This window comes from Rhipicephalus microplus, chromosome 1, assembly GCF_043290135.1.
Source record: "Rhipicephalus microplus isolate Deutch F79 chromosome 1, USDA_Rmic, whole genome shotgun sequence".
Taxonomy (NCBI): Eukaryota; Metazoa; Arthropoda; class Arachnida; order Ixodida; family Ixodidae; genus Rhipicephalus; species Rhipicephalus microplus.
In genome coordinates this window covers 45,745,561-45,769,041 of record NC_134700.1, presented here as the reverse complement: position 1 = coordinate 45,769,041, position 23,481 = coordinate 45,745,561, and the positions used below count along the sequence as shown (strand labels likewise).

The 23,481-nt window shown below is 43.6% G+C and overlaps 1 protein-coding gene across 1 annotated transcript in view; it reads right to left on the bottom strand.

Moving 5' to 3' along the window:
- Window positions 1–5,926, bottom strand: part of LOC142765279 (monocarboxylate transporter 13-like) — a 452,218-nt gene extending 446,292 nt beyond the window's left edge. The window contains exon 1 of the mRNA XM_075866021.1: window positions 5,690–5,926. Coding sequence (XP_075722136.1) covers window positions 5,690–5,924 — 235 coding nt within the window. The 5' untranslated portion in view covers window positions 5,925–5,926. The remainder of the gene's footprint in view (window positions 1–5,689) is intronic.
- Window positions 5,927–23,481: the final 17,555 nt, after the last annotated feature.

The following is a 23,481-nucleotide window of genomic DNA, read 5'->3' as shown; positions in this document are numbered from 1 at the left end:
GTCGGGAGTGAGTGGGAACCTCTCCAGGAGGACGACTTGTGAGTTGCGAATTATTATTATTATTATTATTATTATTATTATTATTATTATTATTATTATTATTATTATTATTATTATTATTATTATTATTATTATTATTATAAATTAACCAATCATCAATCAATCATGTTTTATCATATCCAGGAACAACCATAGGGTCTTTCGTGCTGGTATTCGCAAAAGCTAACTAAAAATAAGAAACAATACATTACTGACTGTCCACAGAAAAGCAAATCAATAAAAAGATCAAAACCAGCAGTCGAAAAGAAATCGACGCACAATAGTAACAACATATAAAACAGCATACATTCATAGAACGGGACTGAAAAATTATGTGGCATATACACAACCCTGTGAAAGGCTTCCTGAAATACCGAAATGGGAAGAATCTGTGCATGTGCAAATCTACGTTAGGACAGGGCAGCCCTAACTGACAAAAAAATCACAGTAGACTATGCAAAGCATAACGAATCAAGAAAGCTGACGTCAGATATACTCGGTATTCTGTAAAAGATAGAGTGTTGGAAGAAGCTGGCAGGTACATGCAATGGTCGATTCGTTCTGGATAACTTACTCGGAATTTGAAAGTTATTACAACCGAGAAGGGCAGAATGTCTCACCCTGAACTAGCTTGTAAAAAAATAACAGCTCGGCGCGATTTCGGCGGCTGTTCAGTTATGGCGAAAATAATATTCTAGCAGTGCTGAAAGGATACTAGTGAAACGATGGGGGTAAATGCTCATGAATTTTTTCTGGACTCACTCAGTAGTGTTACTGCTGGGCTTAGAAACGCCATTCCAGATCAAATATGCATATGTGCTCAAGTTGAGCCCGATATATCGCGGTGTACCATTTCTAGAAGGCTGTAGGAGAACCCAATTCTCGAGAGATATCTACCAACCGGGAGAGAACGAAGTCCTCACATGGCAGCACATTTAATGCAAGTAGAAAAAATTCAGCATGCTATCAAAAAGAACACCAAGATCACTGATCTCATAAACCTTACATAACAACACAGTATTGATAGCGTATAGAATTGAAACGTTGGATGTTTTGCGAGATAAAAGAACGATATTATTATTATTATTATTATTATTATTATTATTATTATTATTATTATTATTAATATTATTATTACACTCATATCATTCTCACTTGCCGAAAATAACTGGCCATATTGAAGGAAATGCTACTGCCCGGGTGCCCTTCAATCTATTTACGCGAGTGTGTAATTGGCATTTGGTGGGTATGTACCGGCATACATATTTTATAGGTAAATGGACCACAGCGTTGGTGTTGAAAGCATACATTCGCAAGCAGTATTAATTATTACGTGCCTGCACAGCGAGCGACTGTTTGCATAATGCAGTTTGGCTTAGACATCACACCAGCCATTATTCGCAAAAATGTGCCATACTAATTGTATTCGCAAGTAATGTTTAAGCTAATCCTGATGATGGCATGTGCACATTAGTGACCTCGACCAAGTAATTACACACCTACACAAAATAAACGTTTTGTGAATTCGACAGCATACGTTCAATGTTGCTATAAAGCTTCAGCATTTCAATACTTGGTTCATTAAATGTGTATCACGTGTGAGTCAGTTGCACCCTTCTTAACGTATTTGTGTATGACGCGAGATTTATTTGAGGCTTGCAAACGTTACACCAAGTAATTGTTTACTAGTGCAATTGTGAAATTTTCGATAAATTTACTATCTGCACAGCTAAGAACATTACACGTAGCCAAAGAAAACGCAAGATGCATTTTTGCAATAAATTAGCAAAACTTCCACCTTGAATTTATTCATAATAGTGGCTGTGAGCTGCATTCACATAAGTTCTTTTTTTGTTTGTTTTTGAAGATACTCCTATAAATATTTCACTGCACATGCAATTACGCTAAATGGCCGCTGAAAGCAATTGCAGGTGACAGGGTAAACAGGTTTAACTGAAATGTTGTTTTATGAAGGGAGCATTTGGCCATCAAAACCTTCAAATAATCAGCGATTTTGTCCACCGATGTGGAAGCTAAAAATACAGTGAAATTACTATTTCTTGCTGCCACTCCAAACAATGTAATAATGTGAACAATACAAATTACATGCATTTCATTTTTACATATTACGATATGGGATTGCTTTATAATAATAGCGAGGTTCGGGAGCTTCAATACGTTTTGTGACCTAACACGATTACTTCCTTGTAAAACATGTTTGCTCTCGTATACACTATTTACTTCCTAATAATTGCAACTTATTGTTTCAAATCTAAATTCCATGGAAAATTTGTACAAGTTAAATTACACAAATGCGTGCATAGTTGCAACTATCACGTACAGAAAGCTGACCTGAAATTTTGTTTTTATTTCCTTGGCAGAAAATATATATATATACCATTACTCTTGTGGTTGTAGAAACTAAGCAGTCCACCTTAGTGTACGAATTTTTATATATTACAATCTGCATAAAAGTGTGTGATCATGGTGCCAAGTCTATTTGTGGTTCATCCCATATAAGAGGACACTTCCTAATAGAAGGATCCACTTGATATGTTATATATGGCGTGGCCGTGCCTTATAAGACCGGATTTGACTTCTTATATGGGCCGACTGCGTCACATATTGCTGTATACAACCCCATACGTGAACCGACCCCGCCAGATGTACATCCATATATGGTGAATGGAAGCTACATATCCTGACATATATGGTTATATGTGCACACATATAACCTATATAAGTGCCATATATGGCATTTTCGTAAGGATGGGAATGAGGGTATACCGCCGAAGGCACGTGAGTGCGAGATAGGCGTGCTCTCGCCTCTAGGTTAGCTTTTTACCGCCTATTCTCGTAAAGAAGTCGGCTCCACCGAGTTTGCTGCCAGTGTTTCTTTTTCGTGAGTTCACTTGCACTTTATGCTTTTATGATCTTTTGGCCCAATATTGAGTGTCATTTTCCTATGTTTAGTACTTTTTGTGCTGTAGTTCGTCTACTGGCTAAGGGAGTTGCGAACTTAAACATTGGTGCTGATGCATGAAGAGAAGAACGAACAACGCTTTGCACCTTTGCTCGCACAGTCGTCGGTGGTGTGCGTGTGCGTGCTCATGGGCATGGGTACGTGCGTGACGCTTTCGTGCTGCACTGATTGCTGCACTGATCACAAAATATGCAGCGATACTAAATAGCGTGCGTCATTTCGCGGTTAGAAGAACCTCGCTTGGTGTTCTTTATGCAAGGAGTTCATGCAACGAGCGTGAGACAAGCGCTTACACAAGCGGCACATGAACGTGGGATATAATTAATCACACACTTACTAGATAATCACAATTCACTTTATAATGCATTGAACATTGCATATTCTCCCCCACCTGGTTTATTAATTTTCGTACTGTGTCTCGTAGCAGGCTCTGTTGGACGCTTTTTTCTTATGCCTTGTCCGCACTCACATCACAAATATGGGCGTACAACACGGCGCATATCGCAGATCACCGAGGTTCCCACGTTGCGACACCCAACTGACACACTCGCACACACACATGTGGCAACGCTGATGCCGCGGCTTTTGCGGGCGATTATTCACAAACGTTCCCATTCCACAAAACACAGATGCGCCAATCGAAAATCTACTTTCACCTTACTGTACACGAATGACCGCGACGACCATCGTCGAGAGTGGTCACGCTCAGGCGATATGCTTAGTGCATCCGAGCGGCTCATGAAGTAGACCTACAGTTGCTGCTTCACGCTTCCAAAACGACAAAACTCTATGAAGCTCTGCCCCTTCGGTGCACTCCGAACACAGCGAAATCAGAAACGTCACCATCAAATGATGGCCAGCGAGAATTATGCCGAGTGCGAGTCGATAAAATAGCTTCTTGACAAAGAAAACACTACCGAAAAACCGAATGAACGCCTCCTAGTCTCGCTGCAGCGGCACATAGCCTCTCGTTGCAAACGATGCCATGCTGAATTTTCCATTGCTTCATCATGATTGTTACGTCACAGCAAAGAGCGGCCGCAGTTGGACGCGCACACTACAAAGAGACTGCGGCACAGTTTACTTTTTATTCTTAGCTTGTCACCCACTATAGTAATCTCACTTCCGGAAAAAAGCGTACACGAGTCTTTATAATAACACTTCAATTTAGAAGTGATTAGGTGACCCAGCTTTTCTTTACAGTACAAGAGCTTGTGAGCAATGCTTACACTGAATAATGTCAAACGCAGGAACGTGGCAACCATTCCTCCCGCGAGTGCAGGTGAAGGGAGCTTTCAGAGTAAGCTTGCTTCCTCCGTTGGTACATGGCTGTAAGGAGGCCCCACGTAAGGTGAGGACGTGGTGGACGGAAAGGAACGTTTCGTTGTTGAGCCCCAAAATTTCCGTTCTTGGCCGATTTTCCTTGCTCTGTGTATCAAACGTGTAGATAATGCTTTCCACCAACCGCGCGTCAGATCTACTGCGATCAACCAAGACTATTTTCTCTTTATCATATGATAGCCTACAGCATGCAAACATGAAGAGCTGAGTTTATTCTCGAACAAACGTACCCACCAGTGGTAATGCTCGGACGTTCACTGCCGAGTGCGTAAATGACGAGTCGCATTGCCGCACATTCAATTATCAACGACCGATGCTGTGTGCGCCAATATCAATGTACACTATCGTTCTTTATGAAGGGGGACACGATAACACGTGACCTGCGCTCTCCGGCGGCTGCCTTCTGCATCATCAACTGACAAGTGAAGAGAGCACGTTCGTTTTTGGCGTCATCTATGGCCAAGCAAGATAACGAGTCATGGGTGATAGACAAGCGCTGATAGATCGCGTCCTCTCAGCACTCGCGCGGCGAGCGATAGCAGGGGATTACTGCAGCTTGAGCCGTGGTCGCGAACAACGTTTAATATGTTGGAAGTGGACTACGCACTGCAGGCGTGAGTAGAAAGGAAGTGCCATATAGCAGCGCTTTTCTACTTGCTATATCTCATTATTATTTTTTGGCAACAGATGACGCTGAAAGCAAACGTGTTTCCTTTTGCTGTCGATTTATGGTGCTGTTGGCATCCGCATGAGAGCGCGGGCCATGCGTTCGCGTGTTCCCTTTAATAAAGGACGACAGCGTACATCATGCATTGTTTGTTGTAACTTGAGTTTCCGCTTGGCGGCCCCAACTTCGGCAAAATAAAGACTTTCACCTTGATGACGCCAACTACTCCCTTCGTCCACGTTGTGACCCCGTGACTGTATGGCAGAGGGAAGATGGCTGAAATTAAACAGGCTTAAACTGCTGATGACACTTGCTTTTAGACATTAATTACGGAAAACAATATTATAGTGTTCCATTGCGAAGGGTTGGTACAACTTGAACACAGACAAGCAAAAGAACATCGCAGTACGAGATCGTTCTTTCTTGCTCCTTAATTATACTTTGTTTTGATTAACTCAGCACCGGTCATGTGGTTCAAGAAAGATTGTTTGTGCAATGCAATAATTCGCATGTTAATTTTGTTTGTTTAAATTGGCACTGCATTTCACAATCAATAATAGCCAATTCTAAAATACGTAAGCAGTGCAGAGATCAGCGACACGTACTATGTAAAAGATGTTATTAGTCCCCATGCATTGAGAGTGTTAAAGAACCCTCACTGGATATCAGGTAGCAGCCGAAGGTGATGGAGGAGATCCACGAGGTAGCAGCATAACCCTCGGAAAAATACACGAGGAACTCGTCGAAAAAGACGCCAGATGAGTAGACAATGCCGTCTATAACCAGGTGGCATATGAATCCGGCCAGCACTGCTACCCAGCCCCATCCGCCGTCGGGTGGCGCCGGGGCAGCTTCCACAATCAGTGTTCGCTGTAACATGCTCGTAGTGTCCATCGTTGGCTAGAGGAAGAAAACGAGAACAAATTGATACCCCCACTTCAGAAACTCTGCTCTTCATTGCTTTAAAGCTCTAAATGTGAAGTATTGAGTACAATCGAAACAAAATTAGTCATAGACAAAGGCCAGCAGCTAACCCCTTTATCATCCGAAACTCTGAAAAACAGTTCGGATGCAAAAACAAAAATAATCCCCACGTGGGTGAATTAGTTTTCGAAAAACCTTCCTACACCTTTACTTTCGCTACAATTTTCGCAAATGGTTGGTCTAGATGGTGCAGAAAGCTCTACTGCACCTTCTTTTTATTTAATTAGTGCAGACAGGGCACACTTGTGCGAATGAGACGCCATTAGCAATTTTCTAGCATTTCGTCTTTACAAGTTGGAAAAGGCAGCAGGAGTTTATAAGGAAATTTTAAACGAATGTTGCAGTTGTATTACTCAGGTGGTCACTGTATGCTTTGATTTGTCCTTGTGCACAATATTAGGCACATGGGAAGCAAGGTCATTTTGATGTTTTGTCGTACGCGCTTCTATTAAATGAGCTGTATTCGGTTTACACTCACAAAAATTACCATGATGATCCGAGGTAAAAGCCTCCCCAGGATTTAGAGCACTGCATGGGCCGTGTTTTTTGGCCGGGGTGCCCTCCCAAGTGAAAATTTTCTGCTCGTTGGCTACAAATTTCAGCAAAATGCTGGTTTATTAGCACATTCTTAGCATGTAATAGAACCAGCAGGCATTAGAAGGCAGCAGTTGATGATATGAGCTGTTGATGAAAGCAGCAGTTTATGGAACTAGTAGCTGCTGGTTCCGACGCAGTGTGGCAGGCAGGCGGCCAGCTTGCAACTCGCGGACTAGAGCACACCTCTGAGCAACAAGCTGGAAATAACGCAAATATGATCTACTTATTTTCTGCTAAATTTTATTGCAGCTTGAATCAGCTGAGATCCAGCCCGTAAATAACTAGAATCTAGTTTTTTCACATATGAAAAAATTGTAACATTCTATTTCCATAACATTCGGAGCTAGAGTGGTACCAATGTGAAGACGTTTGTTCCCCTCAAGAGCATGTAGTCCTAAATGTGTAGCTTTTTCAGAAGTCCATTAAGTTTACACATAACACGGACACGTTTATCGGAAGTAATAATTCTTATTCTTTATTAAAAAAATCTGTTATACACTTGGAATAGGATATTCTGCCGGCGTCGTCTCTCACTCGATGTATTGAATCATTCCGGAGGGAAGTCCACAAAGGACCTTGATCCACACCACAAGTGTCTGTATTGCCAAAGGCAGCACAGTGATGAAAGCAATCTATACCGAAATAAAAGATTTCGTTGCTCATGCTGATCGTGACTGATGATATCATTTTTTTATAAAAAAGCACCAATTCGCAAGAAGCAGTGCGTGCGAGAGCACACATATCAGGTAATCAACTTTCGCACCTCTACAAGGTCATTAGTCCACTCCACAAGCTAGAATTAGGCACCGTGTTTATACTTCATTACAAGGAGGCTAAAGAACGTAGCTTACACCAGCATGCATGCATTTGCCCATTCATTAATACTCCGAACACCATTCAACAACTACAGTGAGCTGAACTAAGCACTGAAACATTCTGGATATGCACGGTTCACTCATATTTGAAATAATTAGTACAACTTACCTGCATGGTAGACTGAAAGCTTAGAAAAGCTATAGGCCTCCCTCGATCAGCACCCACTAAATAAATTGATTGATTGATTGATTGTTTATTTGATATAGTGATTGACTTGTGTAGTTCAACGTCCTCAAACTGCCATTTAATTATCACATCCACTCCAGTGAAATCCTCAATGCGGCGAAACCCCACTTTAATGTTATATGAATATATGTTACCGATGCATAGGTTCATCATGTTTTTATGTGTAAAGGCTTGTTTTACATGTTCATACCCTCCGAGTATACAAAATTTTCAAACCTAACATATTTTAAAGATTATTATTAGAGGCCGAATTTAGAGGCACAAAAACGTCGTGTTGTAAGCACCCAAAAAAGCAAGCAAAACACAGTTTTAGGCTCCTAAATTCAATAACATAAGAAGAATGAATCTTTACAAAAAATAAAACTTTTGAAAAAAATGCGTGTCATAGTTGTGTCTACGCCAGAAATTCATCAACAAATGTTTTAGGTTATGATGGTACAAAAGCGCTAATGTTAAGTGGTCCATTTTGTTTGCATTAATTGGTGTTCTCGCTGTGCTGGCATAGTAAGGGTGCCAGCCCAGTGAAAGCCTGGCGTGTTTATGATGCATCGTTCGCAGTACTATCGCTGCGAAACTGTGTATAATTGTAAGGATGCATGATCCATGCCATCCTCTCCGAAGGTGTCGCATAGAGGGATACATCCCACAAAAACAGGAAGCACAATACAGAGAACGCCGAAATAACACAACACCACTTGGTTGCATGACTGGGCTTGGACATATCATGTGAATCTAACCGTGTGCGCATGAAGTGTGGATGCGTCTGCTTAGTGTGATCTTCCTGCTCCTAGTTGCTCCAATACACAAGAAGGCAGTAAATGAATTTGGCTTGCCATGTCTACATTAGGTGAGTGGCAAAGGTTTCGAGATCACTTCCTAGCATCAGGCTTGCGCGACTCCTAATGAACTGATTAGAAAACTGGCAGAACCCACGTACAGTGGTACACGACTATATGCAAAGCCCAAATGAGGAGTATGATATGTCACTTTAAAATCACGAAGACGTTACGAGATTCGTGAATGTAGTACGCAGTAAACACAAATACAAATGTTATGCACACTCAGGCAGCTAGATGAGATGCCAGTACGTTGTTTATAGTCGCGTAACAATGGTACCTCAAACGTTTGTAATACCAGCCCCAGCAGAGGTAGGCGTGTAAATTATCCTATACATGACTTACATGTCATGATTATCATTATGGCACCTGATAAATGTGTTCGTAGTCCATTCACGACTCGTAACACCAAACTTGGTACAAGTGAAGCTCGCGAAACTGCCACGAGCGCACTATGATCGTAGCGTGTAGTCTTGTTTTACATGACACGCATATTAGGATTATCATGTTTGTGTGCGTCACTTGCCTTTGTCGTCGATTCACGTCACGTAATACTAAGTTTAGTATATGTGAAGGTAACGAAATGGCCGCGAGCGCATCAAGAGTGGGGCAGGTGTTCATGTTCTTACATGACACGCATGTAATGATTATCATGTTTGCCCCAGTCATATACCTTCGTCATCCATCAAAATCACATACCAAACTCAGTATATGTGAATCTATCGAAATGGCCGCGAGCGCATCATGAGCGTAGCATGTACTCATGTTTTACATGACCCCATATAATGATTATCATGTTTGGACGTATCATTTACCGTCGTCATCTTTTTACTTAACGTAACCCGACATTTAGTATATGTGAAGCTATCCCTATTGAAAAACCATCCACCACAGGAATGGTGGATTCCACCATCCAAAATTTTGGTGGATTATGGCGGTGGAAATAGTGGCACATGGTGTATGGTGGCATATAATGGAGCGGATGGTGGATGGCGCGCTCTAGCCGGCAATGCTGGAGCGCGAAGCAGCGTCAGAACCACCGTGATGAGCTGCCGCTAAAAAAATAAAAATCATTTTATAAAAAATAATGTATTAAGCACCGGTAAAAAAGGTGTACCACCGTGGAATCGAACCTAGAACCTCCGAATTTGGAACTGTGTACACTGACCACTGCGCCACGCCGACAGATGGTGGTACGCGTGGTGAAAAAGTAGTCAACTCACAAGTCCCTGTTTAGCTTGAGTTCTGTATGTCGTTTTCTTGGGAGGGACGGGATCTCCACCTGCTACTAAAATTTGCATATTTAATAAACACGAACAACTGCTGCCTGTAACGATTGCCACTGCGATAATGGCAACAGCGCTATGTTTTTGTTACAACTTACAACCGCAAGGGGAAAAAAAAACAACTGAGTGGACTGAGGAGCATGTATAGTTTATCGGCGGTTACTGCCGAGTTTATTATTCATTTTTTCGCTCCTTCCAAAAGGTGATTATGACGCTTCTATGCTCATTCAATAGATACGCCCACACAATTTATTTTGATGTTTTTCGCACAACGCACACCACAGTCGTGCCAGCGCACCGCTGTTGCTCTGTCGCTAGGAACAGCTACAAAACGACTTGTCCAAAATGAATGCAGTGCGCAAGAAACATTATGCTACCATATTGGTTCAGTAAGCATACGAGTTGACGTGTCTATGTTCTCGCATAAGAGCCAGCGAAGCACCGTCGAGTGCGACCGGCGGCTGTCGGTGAGGCGAGGCGTGCTTTTTTTTTGGTGGAAGTGCTGCAAGCGCGTCGCATCGATATTTGTCGCTTCTTGCGCGGACACCGTACACAATAAAAAAGGCTTCATTTAGGGTAATTGATCCCGCAGATGTGCGGTATTGTTAATTTTACTCGTCAAAATTGTGTATTCTGAAACCCAGAAGCACCGATAACACTTGTACGGGCTCGGTCGGTATGACTAAAAATTTGGTGGAAATCATGGTGGTAGAACAGAAGGGTGAAAGTCAAATTCGCTCGGGCTCGTCTTGACGCATGTCGAAAGTGAAAGTTTATGGATATTCGCACGCACTTTGTTAACTTAAAGGTACGTCGCAAACGATAGGGTGTGCAAGAATTACCAGAGTTGGGTTTCTAGCGTGGCGACATCACGTGACCGCTGTGTTCTGCTCTAACATTGAAAGGTGCAATTGCGAACTGGAGCCCATTTATTTGTTGACAACTGCTCGCCGATGTAAAACATTTATTTTCATGTTCACAGTGACAACTCTAGTCTTCTAAACAACACAACAAAGAAACACATCGCGTATCTCAAACTGATGTAACTACGTGCGCGAAATGTAAACATATTCCCGGCCACATATTCTATGCTCCAAAAAAATTCCAGTGTTGTTGACACCACAGGAATAAAAAAACGTACTAGAAAGCATAATGAGCAGCGTTGATTTCTTTTGACCATAAACATATATCTCTGCTCATTGAAGAATGAAACACTACAAATCAGTGATTTCACATACTGTTATGTGCTATTCATCATGTCACCGTCATCAACCAAGCTACCATCATACCACCGTCGTCCACCTTGCTCACCAAGCCTACCACCAAACACGTTTCGCCTCGCCACCGTGAGCCGGCATTTTCCACCGTTACCACTATAAGCTTGCTACCACCACCACCATCTGCCACCATTTTTCCCCCTCTAGCCATCATCAGCCGGCATTTTCCACCGTCACCACCATTGGCTCGCCACCACCACGATCTGCCCCCATTTTTTTCACTGCCACCGCCATCAGCCGTTATGCCCACTACAGTTTCCAACTTATGCCCTAATACTCCCACCATATCCACTATTCTTTCCACCATATCCAACAACAATTCCAGCATCCACCAACCCAGGATTTTCAATAGGGATGATAGCAAAACGGCCACAACCGCATCATGAGCGTGGCATGTAACACGTTCATAGATGACACGCGCCATCACAATCGTATTTGCACTGGTCATACACCTTGGTCACCCATTCACGCGACGTAATACCAAATTAGCTGTATATGAAGCTACCGAGACGACTTCGAGGGCATCATGAGCGTATTGCATGCAGTAATGACTTACAAGACATGCACGTCATGATTTCCACATTAGCGCCTGCCACTGACCTTCGCCATGCGGCCATGTCATACCATACAAGTTTTGCAATATGTATATTGAACAAAACCACCGCAAGAGCCGCAAGGCCATGACGTGTAAATCATGAGAGTCATGATTGAACACACAAGGGATGAACACACGAGGGTGGAGTTTTTCACTAAGGTGAGATTCTCAAAGGTTGAACACAACTAGCAGAATCTATGTCTGTCAAAATAACTCATGTGTGTCTTTCTGTGACACACGTGAACGAATAGAATGGCGCAGACGGGTCAACGCTCTGCTCACTACTAGATTTTTTTGACAGGAACGCCAAAACGAGTCTGGCCTATTTTTATTGCGATAACAATTATATGGACAGTCCAGGCTTTTTTTCGCCGTCGCCCTTCACAGTATATGTACACGTCTTTATATATATGAACACTCAAAAAATTGGCCCCCTATCTGCATGTTTCTGCAAATGTCGTCCAAAGACGATAGTCTTGCGTGTGGAGAGAGTGAACAACCCATGTATTTGATGTTCTTCGCAAGATAATCGGTGAGTGGTATTTTGGAGGCGCTGTGCTAGAGTGCCTCGAGCGTGCAGCGGAGGCGAACGAGCACCTCAAGTCACGTCACACGTCATACGTGAGCACTACCTGGCAGTTTTCTTGGAAAGCAAGACGTGTGGCTCTGAGACGGGTGTGCGCGCCCATCTCAGAGGTGATAAAGTGTAGAACGCGAGGCGACGGGTAAGTTCCACCACCATCTCCTCTTAGCAAAGCCTTGGAAACACTCCTTGTTCCGTGCAAGCGTTGCATGGTAAGCGCAGCGCGATAAGCGCTATGGACCTTAAAATTACTTATGTATGCATTTTCTAGTAATAAATGCATATGCAGAATATATGCGTGCTCTTATGATGGCCCAGACATGCGTAATGGTAGGTTTTCATTCACAATTGCACAAGCATGAACGCTCAACCTTGAGCCACATTGGTGGTCGCTGTGGATGGGGTCGGCCGTTTCAAGTACCCAATGCCGTTAAGAATGGACAAATAGACAAGGGTACAGACAGACAGACAGACGACAGACAGACAGACAGACAGACAGACAGACAGACAGACAGACAGACAGACAGACAGACAGACCAAAATTTTCGCGTCAAAGGTTCCCAAGAAAGACTATCGTATATTTAAAAAAAGCTGCCCGCAATCGGCGCCGAGCTTGTCGCAATGCGCCGACGCGTACTTCTCTCTCACGTGTACTTTGCCCCATGTATGGATGCCTGTGCGTGCGCGCTTATTCTTTGGTGGGGGAATCGTGTGCCTTCGGCTTTCACTGAAACTAAAAGCGTTAGTTGCCGGGCCCACAAAGATCACTTCTTCTCTGCACAGGCCCTTTGGCGAATACAGCGCGCTTTTCCTACACAGCGAAGTATAACAACTGCATGGACACTTGTTAGTTTGTACTCATCTGTCCCTGTGATTACGTATCGTGCATTCTTTTTGTTTAAACAGCGTGTTACATGTCGAGCGGTAAACGTTGTGAGTTCGCTTTCGTCCTGCGAGTATCGTTTTCGTGCGTCATTTGTGTGTTAGGAGCGCGCTCCATGTTTCGATCTGCTTGCCGTTCTCAGCGTTTCATTCCAAGTTGTTGCTGTCGCATTTATTACTTCGCCCTTGCGGCGAAACTGTAACTTTATCATTGTTTACGTATTTACTGCCTTTATTCTACTGCTGCGTGCCCTCGAAGCTCGTAGATCGCTATTGCGTCGCCGCAACCATGGTTTTGTGCGCGGCCATTACGGCAAAAGGTAGTTCATTTTACAATCCCCATGCGTTTAGCTGCGCACGCGCCTGCAAAACTAAGTCGTTTCATGCCATCTGCGATAGCATGTCACAGTTTTGTCCGCAGAGTTTGCGGAAAGCAGCGTTGCTTTGATTGGTTGAGCGCACACTTTCGGGGTTCTCTCAGTTACATCGTCGCTATACACGATCGTGTCAAGAGCGATCGTGGTTTCGTTCACAGCGGTTGTGGGACCGACAATCACGCACACTGTAGAAGACAGTGCGTGCGCCGTTCGCACGCCTACTTCCGAAGCTTCGAGTACGCTGCTCTGGCCCTTCGTTCGACGGTTTCCGTACTAAAGTTTGTATCACCCGCCGCGGTTAGTAAATGTGTTTGGAACATTCGAATAGAGGCCCAATGAACATATTAAAGTTTGGCTGAGGAATTTCAAGCATTCGTATTGGCCGTGCTTTCGCATCACTCATCATATACTGTACGCTTACTCTTAAACTCATTTATAATAAAATAGGGTAGCTTCTAAAAGCCTGGAGCAGATTGGGCTGCTTTTTTGTCAATGCAGCCTGATCACGCACAGGAATTTCGATTTCCGGGAGATTTTCATGACAACCGTACAACCCGTAAAAACGGTGAAAATCCGGAAGTCTCGCGGCCAATACGGGAGACTTGGCAGGTATGAATAATGTACGTATACATGGCGGCGCTCTCGGACGCCCGCTTCGAAGTGATTTTGGCGTAGTTGTTGAAAGGCTTACCATGTTTGCAGCAAATCACTCTTTAAAGTGGCTTCGCTTGCCTTCAGTTAGCTTCGACGACCGAGTATTACAGATAAAATGGTGTAGCTTTTAAGATAGCTTCCCACCTTGAACGTGTCTAGGCCTAACTGGAAGATCGATGTAAACAAATCTGCAACGTAAAATTTTCCGTTTTTGGGGCACGGTTCATATCTATTTATATCTATTTTTATATAGTAAAAAATTGGTGCATGCGTGAATAGAAGTGGGCACTTTTTTCGATTTTTCTCGTCTTTTTTGTTTCCGAGAGCATTCTTCTTTCGCTAGGTGACGCCGGTGCGTACACTGGCGTACGTCAGAGAAGCAGCTGCTTATCGCTGCGCTGGTATAGTGGCTAGAATTGGGAGGTGACGCCATCGGGAGCTTGGAGCCGCTCCTCCGTGTCGAGCAGCACGGTGGTGGTGCTGTCGGTAAAATGGTGATGCTAGTTACGCGCGCTGCGCCTTGAGCGCGATGACCTTTTAAAGGTGCACGATTCAGATAAATTGGCGATTCAGATAACCCACTGTGACGATGGCTGAGGGAACGCCATTTCAAACATTAAAAGAAATTGGCTGCTGCTGCGAGACTTCTGTGATGTTGAATCTGCTCAACTAAAAGCTTTCGTTCACATATTTCTGCAGTGTTTTGGAGTGCAAGGCCTGCGGCTTTCTTAAAAGAAAAAGATATTACCCAAGTACTGGGGGAGGAAAAAAATATTTATTGCACATCATATTATTAGTAAAATCTATTGCACATCATAGAATACAGGGTAAAAGAATGAAAATAATACGCACATTTACATATGCTCGGGAGTGGTTAAAAGATTGAAACATTGCACACAGACAGCGCATCGCTTGGCAGTAAGTAATGAGAGGCATACAATTACTTTTCACTCGGCAAAAATAGCAACAGAGTTTAAGGTTACGATATCAAACTGAGAGCACACGTCTAAGCTTCAGCAATTTCATTTTTTCCTGCTTATCATTTCGCTTGCTGTTCTGAGCTTTGGTATGAAAATGTAGCCTAGTAAGAACATAGAACTTGATAATTTTGTTTGTGAGGGACATGCTGTGGTCAGGGCAGCCAACTAGTGGAAGTTTTCTTAGATGCAAGAACTAAACCAAGTCCATGATGCTGTCACTTTTGACTCCAGCTGCAGCTGGAGATAGATCGTTCTCGCCTTGTAGGAGCTGCTGGCTGCACTCTGCACATTTGGTGCCACATATCCAGACATGTAGAATATGAGTCTGGCATGGCTGCTTTGCACGACCTTGTCTGCATGCTCGTGCCATGGCCGTATTCACTGACCACTTTAGGTGCTTCAGCATGGTTTCCTACGTCAAGAAGCTCGTCTAACTTCCTCTGAGGAGTGATGTCCTTTCCGTTGTCAGCTCCCAGTAGACTTCTCAGTAGTCCAGAGGACGCAATGCTTCTTTTCGGTGGTTTTGCCAAATTCTGAAAGCTCAAAGTGTTGACCGAGATTAAGAACAGGGAGGCAGTCGGATGATCATTGCATCCAGACATTTGCCGGACGATTGCAAGCAGCCTCTCCAGAGGTTCCTGACTCAAGCGGAATGTCATCATATATCTGAAGTTCAACTTCGTCGTCAGGTAGCATAGAAGGTGCAGCGTGCTTAGTAAGGTAACATGAAGCCCCTCGGCTGTACTGCGGCTTAGAAAACCTCCGGAGCCAGCAGCTGTTTCCCAATCGTCCAGGGAAGTCAAGAAGTTTTGAATGCAGTTCTCGTGCGTCCCTCCAGGCTTAAGTGCACCTGAGCTGCACCTTGAAGACATGGCCTAAATGAGCTTCTCAATCTTTCCAAAAAGCTGACTGTCACCGCTTCGATGGTTGCATTGTACAATAAAAGGCCTCTGAGGACTTCGTCACTGTAAAGCCGCACTGCATATCCTCATTTTCTCAAAGCCGTTGGGATGCACGACCAATTGGCTAATATGAAGCATGGTTTTCAGAGTCGTATCATACTGTTCATCAAGCTTCCGGCCACAGTCAATAGCGTCAACACTGGCATGGCCTCAGGCAGTTTCACGCCCGTTCGAACAAAAGTGTTCCTCACACATTTAAGAAGGTGTGGGAAGTCCGATATGAAGTGCAGAAAACCTTCTGGGTCTGTAGGGTGCTGCCTTCTACAGACTTTGTTTCCTGCCGTGTATGCGGTATGAGTGCCACATGCTTCCGTTCCACGCAGCTCCATCAGCAGTGATAAGGTCTGCGTGCAGACCGGCGTTTTCGCACACGACTACTGCTTCGAGAAATATTTTGCCTAACGTCTTGGACTTCACATTGCTGCGTGGTCCGAACACCCCACTAATCTGATGCCACGTGCCTGTAAAAGGCACGAACAATACTACAAGGCCATGGTCACGTGCTACGGAGCACTCACTCTCTGGTGTGAACTTTCCAAGGTCCACAAAATCTTCGATGGTGCCATCGGGTTCCAAGCTGAGGTGTTTGGATAGCTTAATCTGATCAATTAACAGCCCACCTTGGCGCTGGAACAAGTCCATGGATTTGACCTGAGCAAACACTTTTTTGCTCAGGCTGAATCCACTCCTGTAACGCTTGAGATATTGACGTAGTCTTCAAGAAGGCAACACCATGATGTTGTTTTTGCGTATGTGTTCATAGAGGCGTGGGCTTTTCATGGACATAATTAAGCACTCTAGAGCCCATTCACTTTCATACTTCATTTCTTTTGTGGATTTTTTTTAGCCGCGGCAATGTACGCCTTGACTTGTTGCTGTTGCTTTATGAATATGGCCTTCAACGCTTCTTCAAGTACTGCAGAGTCATTCTGTGTATTCTTTTCTTTCATTTCTTTGATGAGTGATTTAGCCTGCAGGACACTCAGGCGACTCCTTTTCGCTTGCGCGGTCGCAGCTTAAGCCTGTATGAAAGCTTTTGGGACTGGGCCACATTTTTGCCTTTTCTTCGCCTGTAGGACTCTCAATTCAGGAGCAGTTTTCGGAGGTGCTTGCATTGTGGGCAGGCTTTTTGTGGCATTGGAATAACCCCATGGTAAGATAGACTGAAGGTTCTGTCACCAAAAGTCTTCTCCTTGTACTTTATATTTACTCCGAGTTCACCAGTTTTACCAAACCCTCTGCATGGTATCATAAAGTCGACGTCACGAAGCAACTCTTCTGCCATTTCGATGTCGGTAATGGCAAGGGTCTTTATTTTTGTGGCTTGCGCAAAAGCTGTTGCTTGAAGTTTGTTTTCCTTTGATGTCATTAGCACATACTTGTCTAAAGTCAACTTGTCACCATCTAGTGCGCAAACTGTAAACACCGTGGCGTTGTCGGCTTCAGTTATTAGATTTCTAGCCCAGTAAGCGCTGGGAAGACCACACTTGCGGACGTCAGGAATTGCAGGCACATTCGGAACAGGTACTTGGTGACTGTCTCTTTCCGTGCTGTGCGAGCCAGCTGTCTTCTCGCAAGCAGACGTGCCTGGTTCCTGACGTCGAATTTTCGATGGCAGGCCGCAAGTAGATGTTCTTGACGTCCTTTTCTTCGGCACTTTCTTTGAAAGGTACGCAGACACACTTGGAAATATGGTTGGCACCGCGTCAGATTTCAGCACCGGTTTTCCTCGGGGAATCTGAACCGTTTCAACGTTTATCACGTGCGTGTAAAACAATCAACTGCTCGTCGAAATGAAACTCACAGAGCTCCGACTTCGCGTCCAACTACTTGTCTGCACGGGGTACGGCTCGTCGCCAGGCTTCGAAGAGGGCAGGGCCTTTGGGAACAGAGCCAAAGGCCCTGCCCTCATGCAGCCACTCATGCAGCCGCTCATGCAGCCAGGAGCGGAGCCGTGGCGTTGCCTCGCTTTCGTTGCGCTGGAGTTGATCCTAAGCTCGGCACTCACACTGTCGTGTCAGCAACTAAATACATTTTGCCAAAAGCGAGACAACAACGCGGGAAACTGCACACGCCCAGACACAATTACATAGGCGAACCGGCGAGCCCAGAGGCGAGCCGACGAGTGAGCACGGAGCGCGCGCTTCGCCCGCATCACTATGCCGGCAGCAGCGCCGTGGTGGCCGTCGCGGCAAAGCTTGAAAAGGAGGATCGTGCGCGCTCGGCGATAATGCGGCCGCTGGCGTCACCTCCCGATTTTAGCCATCATAGCACTGCTAGTTGAGGCAGTTAAAGCATGCACAAAGAAAAAAACGTGCTGCGAACATGATTGTCGCAAAACAGCTAGGGAAACCCCCGCACGAGATTTACTGTGTCTGACGACTTAAATTTATTGAGAGAAGTCAGACATTTGAACCCGTTTCGCGATCCACTACATTGGAACGTAATCGCTAACAATTTGCACGCTTTTACAGAAAAGCAGTTCACCGCACGCGCCGTCAAAGAGCGCTGCGAGCGACTCATGGCGCAGCACTTCAGAGACGACGATGACAGAGCCAATCTTCGCAAGTAAGTTATCTTTCAGCGAGTCGCACATAATCCCGTAGCGCGCCGCTCAATAGTGTAGTATATATAGTAGTGTAGTATATACAGTAGTGTAGTATATATATATATATATATATATATATATATATATATATATATATATATATATATATATATATATATATATATATATATATATATATATATATATATATATATATATATATATATATATATATATATATATATATATATATTATAATGTAAATGCAAGCTCAAAAGCGGTAGCAGCGTCGGTGCAGAAGCAGCAAGAGCGAGCCGGGTGTACGCGCAGCGTCGCAGCAGCAACCAGGCAGTCTTAGCTCATGCCTCGCGCCAACTTGTCGATGTCGGTTTAGTAGTGGGCATTCCTCTTCACTACAATATATATATATACGGTAGAAAAAGAGTATACAAAAGCTTCATTCACTCCGACGAAGGCAGGCCCACCTGCCGAAACGTTAGTAAAACTAGTGTTTTTTCGCACGTTCGTCGACCTCTTTTTCTACCGCATTTTCCACCGGATCCATTGAATTTCACCCCACCATATATATATATATATACATATATATATATATATATATATATATATATATATATATATATATATATTTCAGATTGGTGGAAACAGAGGAGAACTGTGACGACAAAGTCCAACTGCTTGAGGAGCTCATTCAGCTGGCAAAGGATTTTCATTGTAGAATAGGGCCAGTGCCGAGGCGATTCCGTGCAGAACTTCTTCACGATCACCAACGATGCTGAAGTACGTGACGCCGCTCTTGCCTCCCACGAGCTGTTACAGGCTTCACTGACGGCAGCAGAAGACAGCCGTCAGTATCTGCTTTTTTCCCTTCAGCGATGCCTTAGCCAAATTATCAGTGCTTTGTGCGCTGTTATCATAGGTTGAGCACCAGTTGAGAAGAGTCGACATGCCAGCGTCTCCTAACAAAAGTTACTGTTTGTGCTTACCTAAATATTTAGCACATACGGTAACTTTTCCCCAAACAAGGTGCACCAAGAAGCAATAACAGACCCTGGCTTGCGTAAGTGTGCCTTTTGTATACTCCAGTCAGTGCAGCACACCCAATCGAGTATGCATTGTATCACCATCCACATTTACCAGATTCTGAGAAGTCAACTGAACTTGTGAACAATTCTCTTAAGCGCATAATGTCATAAGTGATAACTTCTATCATATAATATTTTTCAGCAAGCCAAGCAGCTGTGTTGCTGGAGGAGAAGTTTCTGCCAGCATCATGCAAGATGACGATGTGCCACCACTGTCATCCAGCACTGCAGCTAGCCAGGACAACCATGGAGAGCCAGAGAGACAGCCTCGGCCACGCCGCATACTCCTGTCACAACAACATCAGAACCGCTCAGAATTACATACTTTTTGCAACCTTAATATAGTGACGATAGTTAAAGCACGAGAACAAAATGGCAAAAAAAGGCAAGAACGACACTAGCGTTCGTGTGCTTCTTGCCACTTTGTCGTTGTTCTGTTCTCGCGCTATAACTATCGTCATGTTATACTACCTAGCCCTGATTGCCACACTTAATATAGTATTCTTGAAAACTGTCCAGTGTGAACGAGACGGACCTCAAAGAAGAAGACTCAAACAAGGGCTGTCTAGCTAACAACCGAAGTTTATTAAGGGAAATTTCAATCACCTTGCAAACCGAAACCACATGCGCTGAAATTGCCTGTTATCAAAAAACTCGTATAACTTACTTAGATCACAATCTAAAAGGCAGACTCACGAAATTGTACTTCATTCAAGATGCGGGAGATCGCATATCAGATCTGTCTGTCTGTTTTATTAGATTGTGAACTAAATAAGTTGTATGATTACTTTGATAACAGGTAAGTTCTGCGCATGCGGTTTTGGTTTTTAAGGCGGTGGAAATTTCCTTCAATGAACTTCAGTTTTTAGTCGGACAGCGCTTGTTTGTGTCCTCTTCTTCGTGCTCCGTCTCATTCACACTGAACAGTTGTCAAGAATGCAATATTTCTAACTCGGCCACCTCTGTATTTTACTAATAATGTATATTCATAATGTATAGTGTCATGAACAAGACAGGGAACAGGAGACAGCACGCTTTTGTCGGGCAAGCTGTTCATATATTCTGTCGTTTCGTTCCTCTGCCTCACCCAAGCTTGCACGCCCGAAGCCCAGTCCCGTACTTCGTCGTCACAATGGAGTAATAGGCTTGGTAGAGAATTCTAGTGCGGCATTGACGTCCTGTCCTCATGAGTGCTCGGCAGGACCATTGAAGAGCACTGAGATTAGTATTGAACATAAAGAGTCAGTACTTGTAGCTGTGTGGATACGTTCACGTACATGAAACTGGGAAAAGATAGTGATTACAGGAGTGAGATAGCTTAGGCACTGATGTATGTTGCTGCATACCGTTTCACAGCTGTGTACATTAAGCAGTAAGGTGGCAGGTCGCCATAGGTGTTCCAACAGACGAAACCTGCTGCATCCACCTACATTTTTGAAAAAAGTCTCAATTAATCCCATGTGTGCGATCCAAAACAATGTTTTTGCGGTCTTTTGGTGAAAAAGACTGAATGTGTTTGCAAAATGTTTAATGCTAACACTGTGTTTTGGAATGGTCTTTTTAGCATACTGGCTATGGCAAGTTGATTGATTGATTGATTGATTTATATGTAGGTTTTAACGTCACAAAACCACCATATGATTATGAGAGACGCCGTAGTGAAGAGCTCCAAAAATTTCGACCGTTTGGGGCTCTTTAACGTGCACCCAAATCTGCGCACACGGGCATACAACATTTCCACCTCCATCGGAAATGCAGCAGCCGCAGCTGGGATTCGATCCCGAGACCTGCGGGTCAGCAGCTGAGTACCTTAGCCACTAGACGACCGCGGCGGGGCTGGCAATTGCAAGTGTTACGTATTTGATGTGTAGTGGCATCTGTTGTCCCTGTATTGAAGTTTCACAAAAGCTTCGTGCGTTGTAAAAGTGTTGAAACACTGCAGTACAACTGCTGCAGCTTAGAGACAAATATATGTGTTTCGAACTGTTTTCTTAGTAATTGCTCCAAGAGGTTGCTATACTGCTCTAATTCAAGGTTTTACCTGCTCCACCAGCTGGGCCGAAGTACTTTCGGTCAATCACTTCACAGTTTGCTATCAAGGCAGTAGCACTGAGCAATGATACAAGCTTGCAAAAAGATCACAGTAAATATATGTTTTCCACATGTGTTACCATGTGACTGCACTGAGATCATGTTCAACTAATAGGGCAGTTTCACTCTCTGCCATTGCGAACCAGTACCTAGTACGCAGAGTCATAATTTTATTGTTGTGTTCAATGACGGAAAGTACAAAGACGCACTGTATTTGTAACTTATGGACAGCGTGACACAGCATTGCTGGTATACTTGACTACATGTGGTATAAGCTTGAATAAAAACATCCTATTAAATTCCCTGAAACTAAAGCAAATAAAGCTAACATTTTGAGTGATACTATCTTGCAATACATTTTGACTGATCTTGGATCAAATGTAATAATAGTTGATTGAGGTTCAAGAATTCAGTGTAATTTGGCATTCAGTTGCAAACATCGAATACAGCAACAGAATATTTTCTCCAGGGCATGAGTTAGAATCCGTTCCAAGCTCTGTGTGTGTTTGAAATTACCGAAGCGAAATTCAAGATCCATGATTATCCTGGTTTACACTGTGCTACACTAGGGTAAAGCAGCTAAATCTGAACTTGCAATTGCACTCAATGCTATAATTGCACGATGCTGTGACTGGGTAGATGTAGTGAATGTATTTTCATGAACATTGTCCTCAACTCTGAAACCTGGCATCCCTCATATCATCTGCATGATAGGTGCATACGGCAGTGGGGCAGCCTAACTTTTTTGGTTTCCTTCTTTGAGGAGGTATGGCTGTGGCTCGCACTCATAGTTCATCACTCTTATCTCGCACTGTAACATTTTGATCAACCACAGAAAATAAATTGCTGCTGTGTTTTCAGAAATATTTCGATATCACACCGAAAGGTCACCTGTGATGGTGAAGTGAGATTTTATCCTTTTAAATAAGATTATAAATAAAATGTTCATTCTACACTACGCACTACCACTCTGCCACTCGAGTGCTGGCCATAACATTGAAAATAAAGTCTGTTTTCTGCAAAATAAATTTGCCAGTACAGTTGAACCACTTAATCTATCATGTGCACTGGGGTGCAATCTTGGTCTTCTACATGATATACCTTTTATTCCTATTTGTCTGTTACATGAGTGTCACTTATAAATGGGTTTGTTTGTATTTTTTGCAATAATTGTCTGTAAAGTTGGTCGGCTTTTTAAGCACAGTCTAGCTGCACTGGCAACTTAAAAAATTGGGATTGCATCAGCTAAATTCTCAGCAGAGCAGAGTAATGAGCAACTCCTGCACTTTTTTTTTTCATTCCAGCCAAGCGAAAGAAAGACGCCGCAGACATGGTGTTCCTGAGAAAAGAATTGAAACTTGATGCAGTGATGAAAGAAAGAGAGTTCAAGCTGGAATCACGCCGCCTGCTGCTTGAAGAAAGCAGGCTGCAGCTTGAACGGAAAAAGCTGCTCAGTGAGAAAAGTCTGAGAAAGATAGCTAGTGAAAGAAGCAAGAAAGCTTCATGAAGTTTATGGAATCCATAGTGAATAAAATCACAAAATAAAACTTTTCTACGAGCTTTGAGTATGGTGGCAGTGGTTTCTATTTGTTACAATGTGAACCTGGGGCGCATGCAGCCACTCGTTTTAGAGG